This window comes from Bison bison, unplaced genomic scaffold (assembly GCF_000754665.1).
Source record: "Bison bison bison isolate TAMUID 2011002044 unplaced genomic scaffold, Bison_UMD1.0 scf7180017864299, whole genome shotgun sequence".
Lineage (NCBI taxonomy): Eukaryota > Metazoa > Chordata > Mammalia > Artiodactyla > Bovidae > Bison > Bison bison.
In genome coordinates, this window is record NW_011494871.1 from 4,711,586 (window position 1) to 4,723,659 (window position 12,074).

Consider the following 12,074-nt stretch of genomic DNA (forward strand, 5'->3'; position numbering starts at 1 on the left):
CATGGGAGAACATGAAGCTGACACACTGTTTTACTCCCTGAAGCAGCATAGGGCACACAGAAAAGATACTTTGAGAAATAGTGGGCCAAAAAAAAAGGACAGATATCATCCAAATTGGATGAAAATGGTAAGCCTGCGGATCCATGAGCTCAGTGAACACAGGCACAAAACAAACAGGGGAGACAGGGGAAAGTGCACCCCGCACTAAGGCGCACCATATGAGCAGCCAGCGGGGAAAAGATACTCACTTTTTAGGAAGAAAGATATAAATAACAGCATATTTCCTGTTGGAAACAATGTGAGCCATAAGACAGTGGAGCAATTAAAATACAGGAAGATAAAAAAATGTCAACTTAGAATTCTATTCCTGGGAAAAATATGAGAATGCAATCCCATGAGTGCATTTAAAGATGTGAAATTTTGAATAAAATGTGCAGCTTAGTTACACTTTCCACAGTTACATGTTGTTAATTTTATGATTTTGAAAATATACTCTGGTTATGTAGGATGATATCTTTGGGGAAAGATGGAATTACTTCAAAATTACAATTTCTTAAAAAGCAAAATAAGTACCTTTTTAAACATGCAAGACTTGAAAAGATTCATCAGCAATAGATGTGTACTTTAATAGATGTTAAAGTATTGGGTTGGCCAAAAAGTTCATTCAGTTTTTCCTTTTATGGAACATCTCAAATGACTTTATTCTCCAACCCAGTACTTCAGATAGAAGGAAGAAAATACTCTGAGCAATCTGGATCTGTACAAAGAAATGAAGAAAACTGGAAATAGTAACTACATAAGTAAACGTAAGGAACTTCCCCCTTATTCTGTAAGTTTCTTTGAAAGATAATTGACCATTGAAAGCAAAAATGGTAATAGTGTACTGTAGGGTTTATGGTATATGTAGAAGTAAAATATATGATGATTATAGCAGAGTCTGGGAGCGGAGAAATGGAAGTTTAATATTGTTACCATGTTATACTATATCTGAAGTAGTTTAAAACTCAAAAGTATTAAGTAGTTGTTATGTACCGAATCACGTCTTCCCCAAATTCTCATGTTTAAGCCCTTGCTGTGTGTTTTTTTTTTTAAGTTCCCTTAATGTGACAGTATTTAGAAATGGGCTTTTAAAGATTTAAGTAAGGTTAAATGTGGTTGTAGGGATGGGCCGCAATCTAGTATGATTGGTGTTCTTGTAAGTAGATGCAGAAATACCAGGCTTTCACACACACAGGAAACACTTGTCTCAGTGAGGACACTGTGAAAGGATGGCTTTCTGAAAACCAAGGAGAGTGACCTCAGGAGAAACTGACCCTCTTGGCTCCTTCATCTTGGACTCTCGTTTTCTAGAACTGTGAGAAGATAAGTTTCTGTTGTTCAGGCCGCTCAGTGTGCGCTGTTCTGTTGTGGGCCTAGCGGACTAAGATAGGCAGTGGTAGGTTACGTATTTGTACTGTCAAATCTGTAATACATAATGGTAGAGGCTTCAGTTCTCTGTCAATAATGGAAGAGAAAGAAAATCAGTAAGAAGATGGGAGACCTTAACAACTCTTATCAGTTTATTTGTAGGATGCTCTGTCCAGCAACAGCATAATGAATATTCTTTTCAAGTGACCACAGAATATTGACCAAGATAGAACAACCAATTGGAACAAATCTCAGTAAATTTAAAAGGGTTCAGGTCATGCTAATGTGTTCTCTGACCACAGTAGAATTAAATTAGAAGCCAGTTACAGATCTTTGGGGGCTTTCCTTATAGCTCAGTTGGGAAAGAATCTGCCTGCAATGCAGGAGACCTGGGTTCATTTCCTGGGTCGGGAAGATCCCCTGAAGAAGGAAATGGCAACCCACTCCAGTATTCTTGCCTGGAGAATCTCATGGACAGAGGAGCCTGGTGGCCTACCGTCCATGGGGTCCCAAGAGTTAGATAGTATTTAGTGACTAAACTACCACCACCACCAACAGATCTTTGGAGAATCTTCAAGTATCCAGAGACTGAATAACACACTTCTTTGACATGTGTCAAAGAAGAATTAGGAAGGGAAATTTTAAAGTGTTTTGAATTGAATGAAAATAAAAACATGCCAACTGGTGTGGGTGTCACTGAAGCGGTAATGGGAGGGAAATTTATAGCACTAAATGCCTGTGTTGGAAAGGTTCTCGAAAGAGTGATCTCAGCTTAAGAAACTGGAAAGAGAAGAACAAATTAAATCCAAAGAAAGCATAGAAAGGATGAATCTTAATGATGTGAAGTGAAAGAAGGTAGTAAAAACTGAGTACATATGTCCATATGTAAGATTCATTCATACTAAATTCTAGAACATCCAGACTAGTCTTTAGTGACAAAAAGCTTATCAGAGGTTGCCTGGAGTTGAGAGCAGCGGAGCAGAGAGGAACAGGAGGGATGGGTTTCATACAGACATACGGGAGCTTTTTTGGGCATGATGGATGCAGTCCTCCTCGATTTAGGTAACGGTGGTCCACCGATGTCAAGAGTTAACAGAGTTTACCCTGAAATATGTGTGATTTATCCTCTGTCCATTATATTTAAATAAAGCTGTTGAGAAACTTTTACCAGTTCATTTATATTTCATTCGGAGAGTAGAAAGATTACTGAGAGGAGCTTGTGAAGCCAATAAGTGGTAAAGCAAATGGAGTTCATTACAAGGAGCAGCATTGTGGAAGGCATTTTACAGTTTTATGAGTTTATTGTGTTTTTAAAAAGCCTGACCAGTATTCAGAAATAGTGGTGATTTCTCAATCATTCATCACATCACCTTAAGACAACTTTCTTTATTCAACAGATCTTTTGGTAGGTTTGCAGTGAAATATTAAGTAATATTTTATGTTGTGTTTTTATTCAGTATAAACCTCTTCCTGTCATTCTAATAAAAAAAATTAATGGCTGAACTTTTTATTGTTTCACTATTTATTAAATTAGTCTCTTAGTTCATGGGACTAATTTATTGTGTTCTTGGTAAGTACTCTTGTTTGTAGTGGAGTGCAACAGACTATTAAATACTGAATTATACTTTAAAAGGAACAGTTTCCATGAAATAATATGATAGTAGGAAAGCATAAAGTTATAAACTAGAAACATCATCAAAAAATTACTTCATTTGTGGGACTTCCCTGGTGGTCCAGTGGTTAAGATTCTGAGCTCCCAATGCAGGGGGCCTGGGTTAATCTCTGGTCAGGGAACTAGATCCCACATGCTGCAACCAAGAGTTTGTATGCCGCACCCTAGGGTTCGCATGCTGCAACCCAGAGTTCACATTCCACAACTAGGACCTGCCTGGTACAGCCAAATTAAAAAAAGAATTGCTTCATTTGTTAAAAAACAAAAATAACTTTATCCATCATTTGTAAAATAGGACATATTCTATCATTTTGGTTGGGATCTGTGAATTGAAGCATTATTATTTCATTTAAAATATATATAATGCTAATAACTGCAACATTGCTTTTCAAGCTAAAGGTCAGGCCTCTTCGTATACTTCTGTCTGAAGAGTATAGGCAGGGGTCATATCCAGATGTTGGGGGTGGTCCCAGTTTGAAGAACTCACTAAATGTACTTGGTTGTTTTGGGTGTGAGAGTTGCAGTGTGAATTTAAGTGTGTGAGAACCCAAAACTCTATTGATAAATTCTTACTGCACGAATGTTTGCTATTTGACTTATATAAACATTGATTTTTTTTCCCCCCTCAAATGTACACTTACTTAGAGCTGTGTAAGATATGAATGAAAATTAGGATTTAAAATATGAATAGAAATTATAAATTATGAATGGAAATATATGTATGTTAGAAAACCCACAAGTTTAATATAATAGGAGCACGTTTGGAGAGTTATGACAGGCTTGTCTAAATCATCAGGCAGGAATAATAAAACCTTGATTTTTCCCCTACTATTACGCTTCTCATTTATTCCATTCTCTTTAGTGTTGTTGAAGTTACACAAATTTATATAACCCAAATCCTTGAGTCTTCTTTTACATAACCTTCACTTGCTAAAGCTGAAATAAATTGCTTATTTTCTGGTTAACAGAGATTACATTTTAACAAGATACTAGTTTTAGTTACCAGTTTTGCTTTAGCTCTAAAAAAATATTCTTTTTAATGTGTTAAAGGTGTGTGCCTATGCTATTTTGTTATTTTATAAAACTTATTTCTGTTATAAACCAGTTATATTAAAGTGGTTTTAAGAATACATCTTTTTATTGCACTTATTATTTTAACTAATTTTATCATGAAAAAGTATTCTCCTTTCTACAGTAATTTCTCATTAAGTATTTTTGATAGTTCTCTCATCTGGCTAGAGGACTTTGTATTATCTGTTAATAATAGTAGTCTGCTCTCTTATTCCTAGATTTTGTTTTTGTGTGTGTGTGTGTGTTATACTGTGTAATTCTTTTTTCTGCCATTTAAATCCTTTAGCCTTTTCTCACATCTCAAATAAACTCATCTGAAATAAACTTGCAAACTACCTACCCAAGAGAAATAAAGGCCTCGCCATCTTAAATCAGGGAAAAAAGGAGGGAGGTCTTTAGGTCCTTCTTTTTACTTTTTAAGTAAAATTCACTGCAGGTGAGTTTTTTGGATCTTTGGTTGTTGAATCCCTGAAAGTTATAGTTTAGTATAAATTTTCAGAGTTAATTTTAATAATCTCTATTGTAATACATTTGAAGGCCCTCTATAATTTGTTATAATGACATTTTATATATAATTTATTTGGAGAAAGTAAAACAGACTCCCCTCCTTTTTCTCCTTTATAGGATCCCTTAAAAATACTCTTTAAGATGAATTTAAAATAGATTTGATTTAGAGAAACTCAGCTTTGTAATTAGTCTCCTGTTCATGGTAAATGTAAGGTATAAATGAAATGGAAACTAGATAATCTCTGTGTGTCAGGATTAGATTAGCTTTAAATTTCTTTGTCTAAATTTACTGTTTCCTAGTAGTCTTGTAATCCTGAAGTCCTCATCTCTCCTAGGCATTCTGAGCTCTTGTAACCAAGTGACCTGATTGATTTTTTTTGACTTTCTTCTTCTAAAATAGTTTTAGCACTCACTGGTGCACACTGGTTTAGCTCTGAAGTGATCCTGTTGATAACCATTTATATCTAGGGATTACTACGTCAATAAAATGCATGGGCTCATTGGCCACACTTCTAAAGAAGATGCCAGTGTTTTTGAAAACTTGAGCATTTGGAAGATTTTAAAATAGACATAACTGACAGGAGAGAACTTTTTTTTCCTTTGGAAAATATATTTTGATTTAGTTCGGATTCTTTTTTTTCTTCAGAATTTCACATTTTAGATATGGCAGTAAAAGAAGTTCTCTGTTTATCTGCTGCTGCTGCTAAGTTGCTTCAGTCGTGTCCGGTTCTGTCTAGTATATTTTAATAAAAAATTAGCATTTTTTCTGTACTTTGTCACTTTGTATTTAATTTTTGCTGGAACGTAACTAGTAAAATATCATTTGCTTTAGAGTTTACAATGGAGTTATTAGCCTGTAGACTTGCTGTTTTCCAAATCTCGTATTTTGAACTCTAACTTGGCAATTTTAAATGTCATTCATTTCAAATAAGGAAGTTGTCCTTGGATTGTACAGTGATTAGTCCATCTTTTTATTTTATGCCTTCTATGGAAATGTGTTTTTCCATTCTAATGATCAGTTCTGAAATACTTTAAGTGATTAATTTTTTTCATTGTGGTTCAGTGTATTTTAAATTTAGTTTGTATATATGTGTGTGTATGTGTGTACACATACATACTGAAAATGTGGGCTGAAGTATGAACATATTAAATTATCTCTTTGGTTAACCCTTTTGGAAGTTGAATTCAAATATCAATGTCGATGGTCATTGAATCTTCATTATACTTAAACATGTGGATCACTATTTCTGAAAAATATTTAGGATATTCATTTGTTTCAGATGGATGAAATATAGTCCATTTATGGATTTGAGTTACAGTTTCATAATGTGCTAGTAGTTCTTAATGCCAAAGGCACCATGCCACTTAACTAGGTAAAATGTGCCTTCGTACAACTGGGAGGAAGGTTTTCTCATGTAATCTCATTGTAAAATATTTTTAATAAAGCAGAAGTTACATGCCATACCTTGCAGACATTGGGGACTCTATTATATTTTTCTTATATCTTGATTCCTCTCACGTTTGCCTTACATTTAAGTGTTTTTCTCATCTTTACTGTTATTTAAATAGTGGCACCATATTATTGGGGAGATGTCTTAAGTGCTTATAAAGGAGGAGGTGATTAATTTTGGAATAAAGGCAGTTTTGACCTTTATCCTGGTAGAAGTGGTTTAAAGATATTAAATTTGAAACTTTTTGCTCAGTTTTGAGGTAGTTTTAACTTCCCAGTTCTCTAAAATATAGTATTAGGATGGTTGGATAATGATGTATATTTGACAGTAAAGGCAGATTTTCTTGTTTCAAAGTTAAATTCCCCAAGTGAAATGATTAAAACCTTCACATTTGATGGAAAATTTTTCTTCCAGAAATTTAATTATCCCACTCTAAAATGTGGAAACTAAAAAGCACTGTAAATCCTTTCAGTGAAATATTTTACTTGGTAAATAGAGTACTGTGGAATAATACCTAGTAAATTCAGTGTCTTTTTTGGGCTTAAAATGTGTTAACTTACTATATTTGATTTTCAAATAGACACCAAATCCTACTGCAAGTGAGTTTATTCCCAAAGGAGGATCAACCTCCAGGCTGAGTAACACGTCCCAGTCACACGCGTCTGCCTTCTCTCAAGTGTTCTCTCACCCGTCCATGGGGACTCCTGCTGCTGCTGGATTAGCACCAGGTAAGTTGAATACCTGTTTCCAGTGAGTCCCAGGTAGCAAATCTCTAAGCACCATTTGCTGTTAGTTTACCAGACCTGAAATTGTATTCTTCAGCGGTTCATATCTGAGCACATTATGAGTTTTATGTTCTAGGTTTTGGTACCATAGACCAAGTGTGTAGTTAAAAATTTTAAAGCAGAATTTAAATTTAATGAATAAAAGTGAAATATAACTTTGTGTTTAAAAGGACAAAATTTAAAGGAGAAAATGGTTATTGAGGAAAAAATATCCAGATCATAATATTTCCTTGTTTTTTATTAGCATGCTAATGCTGTTTCACTCAGAAACTTGAATAAGAGCATCAAAACTTGAATATTGATGTGCTACAAGGTCCTGCTTTTGAAATAAATTTCTAGAAGAATAATTTGTATCATTCTAAATTAAAGTTTAGATGTATTGCCTTTTGGGTGTTTGATTATAAATCTGTAGTAGTAGTAAAGTGTTATAAACAGTGGCAGGAAAGCAGTGTGAAGGGTTAGGGGTCATCTCAACACTTTCTTCCAAGTTTACCCCAAATGGCAGCGGAGGAATTTGAAGAAGTGCACTTGTACATCAGGGGTCCTGAGGCATAGTTCAGAGTAGCCCTATTTTCTTAGAAGGTCCTCTCTTTTATCTAAAAATTCATGCACATTTTGCATTCTGCTTCCTAGCATAAACAGTCCTATAAAAATATGGAAATTTTCTTAGATAATTAGCGTTACCCATTCCTATTGCTGTGAACCTTAATTAGAAAAGTAAGGTATGAGAATTATATTGAATTCATAGTAAGTGCTGAGTGGGTTATCTTAAGTCTGTTCAATGGTTGAGCTGCCCACCCAGATGATGTTTCTAGAACCTTTAACGGATAATCATCTGTTGATTCTTGAATGTTAAAAAGCAAAACCAGAAACAAAGTGAAATACTACACGCTAAATGAAGCCAAAAGATCCATCTGGATTAGCTTGGAACTAGTCCTGTCTCCAGGTCTTAATCTAATCAGTAGTGGTGCTAAATGATTGGCTTTGATACTGATACTGAAATCAAGGACCGTTTTTGGAATAAGAATGAAAGAAAATAACGATAACTTTATGGAACAGGTTTAGTGTGTTACACATCAAGTGTATTCAGAGGCTTAGTAACCTTGTGTTGCCAAGGATTTTGTCAATACCTCCTTCCCCTCACCTTCCCCTCTTTCCCTCTGTTTCTCCCTCCCTCCTTTCCCACGCATTTCCTACTCATCTTTTTTTCCCCCAATGAGCATTTGATCATTTTATTAACTAAATGTAAGCTAAGAATTGTATCCCTCTCTGGTGAGACTTTTAAGGTAGTTTTGTGTGCAGGTCTTTGAGATACACCTTGCAACTCCTTCCTCCTTGCTTATGCCTTTTTACCCTTTTCTTCTACTTTGGCTCTTTTCAGATTCAGGTAAAATTGTAAACCTTTTCCCTTTTTCCTTAGAGAGCAGTGTCAGAATTGAATATCCCTGGTAGCCTTAAAGTTTTACTTGTAAGTAATATGCTACTGTGATTTGTCTCCCATTGAGATGTGTTTGCATTGTTTACATGAGCATAGGCTGCATGTCAGCTAAAATTTCTTAGAGATTCTCCAGACATCTGAGCAGTGTTTATAAAACACCCACGGTAATGGAATCCATATGCCACTCAGAAAACTTTGGCTTTCTTAATTAAGTTCCAATTTATTTTGACCTAACAGCACCTTTTCCCTTGTTTAATAAGTAAACATTTTGCTCACATCTTTGATCAGGCTAATTTAAGCTAAAAGTTACGTTTTTAAAATATTGGATGAATGTAAAATGTCAAAGGGAATTTTAGATATTGAAAACATTTAATTACAGTGCTGTGATACTTGTTTAAGCTTTCCAGTTGGTATTAATTTGTGTGTAGGTAGGTGTTTCATTGGTCCCAGTTGGGTTTCACAGTTCAGGATGAAATGAATTTAAAACTCTTCTGCATAGCTCTAACATTAAAATAGTCATTCTGCTTCTTTTAAGAAAGGATTGATAATTACTGTCCGAAACCACTGGGAATAGGTCAGTATGTTTTATTAAAGGTATTCCTGAATTCTTTATACTGACTATATAAAAATTGTCCTTTATTCAGATGACATTCAACTAGACTAAAATATTTCCCCGAAATACTGGAGTGATGATGGTTTTACATTTACTATTTCTTCATATTTTCTCTTTTTAGTTAATGGCGTAACACTGTGAAGATGAACAAAGGAAAAAAAATGTGTACTTTCTGCAAAACATTTTATCCCTTCAGTGTTTTCTGTTACTTCTTACTCATAAATACTATTTTTTTTCAAGGTCTAAGAAAGGTTCTTGGAATTTTCACTTTTAGGTTGTACAGTAAGAAAGGTCGTAGGAATTCATTTACCTGTGTTAGTGGTGATTTAATTGATCTTTAATCCTCCTCGTCTTAGTGATAATTTTCAGTTATAAAATTTCATTTTCTCTTTTCTTCAATTTCTATTCCAGAAATTATCCTTGAAAATATGTCAAATTACTGTTTTACTAAAAAATATGAAACCTTAAATATTTTGGCACTCAGACATAAGCTAGAGCAATATCATTTTTATTGTATGAAAAAATACATATTTAAATACATTTTTTGACCAAAAAATGTAAAAATATTTGAGCAAAGTTGAGTAGATGTTAAGATTTTGTATTTCCTCATATTGTAAGGAACAAAAAACATAATGCCTGGAACAAAGTAAAAGATCCTGAGTGAATTGAGTTCTTTTAAAGCTTGTTTTGATCACTTTAAAAACATAATTTGTATTTTTAAAAAGTTTTAATGCAAGAAGTAAAACTTTATACAAAAGTTCTTTGAATTAAAATAGATTTGTTATTTACAATAAATTAATTTTAATTTAAAATTTAAAATAGGTTTAAATTAAAATTGAATTAAATTTAAATGTATTTAAAAGTGTTCAAAATATGCAGCACATGTTAAGTTTCCATTGACTTGTATATACATTTTATTTTAAGAAATGAAGGAGCTATAGGTTTAGTTGTTTTCTGCCCATAGAACCTGAGAACAGTCGCTACATTTCTAAGTATCTTCTACAAAGGTAATCATAAGAATATTTGGGATATGGCACTTGACTTATTGTCTTCGAGAACTTCTTCAAGTTATATTGGCACTGAAGCTCCAATACTTTGGCCACCTGATGGGAAAAGCCAACTCATTGGAAAAGCCTGATGCTGGGAAAGATTGAGGGCAAGAGGAGAAGGGGTTGACAGGGGATGAGATAGTTAGATGGCATCAGTGACACAATGGACATGAGTTTGAGCAAACTCCAGGAGATAGTTAAGGACAAGAAAGCTTGGTATGCTGCAAAGAGTCGGACACAACTTAGTGACTGAACAACAATTAAATACATATTTTTTATTTGTAAATATGTGATTTTCTCTGTTCACAGCTTTTATTGTCCTCCTGGAGGTTCACAGCCTTCTAAAGTTAAGAATCACTGGTTTAACACACCCTTGGCAAAATTTTATTTCTCAAGTACGATACAGTAAGAATACTTCTAAAGTAATGTTTAAAGATAAATTTTTCTAATAGGTTTAGCTTGAGGCTTCCCCAATGGCTCAGTGGTAAAGAATCTGCCTGCAGTGCAGGAGATGCAGGAGACACCGGTTCCATCCCTGGGTCGGGAAGATCCCCTGGAGGAGGAAATGGCAACCCACTCCAGTATTCTTGCCTGGAAAATCCCATAGACGGAAGAACCTGACAGGCTGTGGTCCATAGGGTCACAAAGAGTCGGACAGGTCTGAGCCACTGAGCACTAGCTTTAGGCAATCCATTTTTAGAATAGCCTTTAGAAATGAAAATATGACTATACTGAAGACAGTTTATACTTTAATTTTTTGTGCCATGAAAAAGAATTTTTATTATGTGAACTAATTGCTGAATGATTTCTGTCAGATTTTTTCCTTTGAGTATTTCAAGTTGATAGTAGACTTTAAACTTAGTTACCTCAGTCTTGGTCACAGTTTGTTTGAAGGTGATTTTAATAGAGGTATTGACAGGAATGTATATATATTTCTGGATAGTGTTCTGTAATATATCATGGGGTGGTTTAATGCACAATTGAGCATCTCTTGTTCTGCTTAATTGTGTGTGGACACTTGGGAGAGGTAGAGGAAATTCTTGAATTTGAAAATGCCATTATTGATTTAGAAATGAGAAAGAGAGATATAAGTGACTTTGTAGCGTTTTAAAATATTCATCCCTTCAAGATGAGAATGGTACAGGTTTTTGGACTGTGAATGTATTTTATTGTAAATTATGATGAATCGTGGGTGATTGACTTTAGGAGAAGCATTTAATTATTATACTAGAGCTATCATTATTAAATAATTGTATTCCTTTATTAAAATTCAGTTGTATTATTTTAGAAAAATTTTAAAGTATATTTTTAGATCCAGTGTTTTGAAATACTTAATTGTGTCTTATATATTCCTAAGAGCGCCAAATTGATAGATAAAATTGGCTAATATTCCTTATTACTTGGTTTGGGCAAGGTATCGGGAAAAGAGGAATGGAAAAGACAAGGGGAAATAAATATCCATCATTCTTGTTCAAAAATATTAAATTTTTAATATATATAATGTATAATTATAATGTCAAAAGGTGATCTTTTTTTCCGTTTTTTAGTTTTAAAGTTCTATGCTACAATAAAGTTCTGTGATTCATTAACTTTATAATGTTTTATATCATAATAGATGGAGTCTTAATTCATTTCAGTTACATAGTATTAATAGTTGACTTATGCCATAATATGACTTTGATCATTGGTTTAGGTGGAACTTCTGGGGTTTACATGTTTCAGCCTTGTGCCAGTTTAGAGGTGGCATTCATGAGAGATTATAATCTAGCTTCTGCTTTTTCGCTTAGAATAATAAGGAATTAATTAGCTAACCAAGGCAGCCCAGTATATATTTTAATAGTTTGATTAACAAAGACAATTAGATCTTTTGCTGAGCTAAACTCTGTCTTATTTTATCTGCTAGTCCTAGGTCTTTCACTTTTGTTGAATGGAATAACTTAAAATCTTTCCTCCATTATAGCCCTTTCTGTTATTTTTTTAGACTAGTTGTATGTGTGTATCCATACACTGATCTGTTCATGTGACTCAACAAGAGAGAAACTGGGGAAACCCTGTTAAAATTAATAAATTGTCTAGGTCAA

The 12,074-nt window shown here is 34.0% G+C and overlaps 1 protein-coding gene across 9 annotated transcripts in view; it reads left to right on the plus strand.

The window, feature by feature from the left end:
• The window catches only part of PAN3 (PAN3 poly(A) specific ribonuclease subunit), a 122,030-nt gene that overhangs the window by 54,101 nt on the left and 55,855 nt on the right, over positions 1–12,074 (plus strand). For 8 of the 9 annotated variants that reach the window (XM_010851224.1, XM_010851222.1, XM_010851223.1 and 5 more), the window contains one exon: positions 6,689–6,836. The exons of the other annotated variant lie outside the window; for it this stretch is intronic. In XM_010851224.1, the coding sequence (XP_010849526.1) occupies positions 6,689–6,836 (148 nt within the window). The remainder of the gene's footprint in view (positions 1–6,688; positions 6,837–12,074) is intronic. 9 annotated transcript variants of the gene reach the window in all.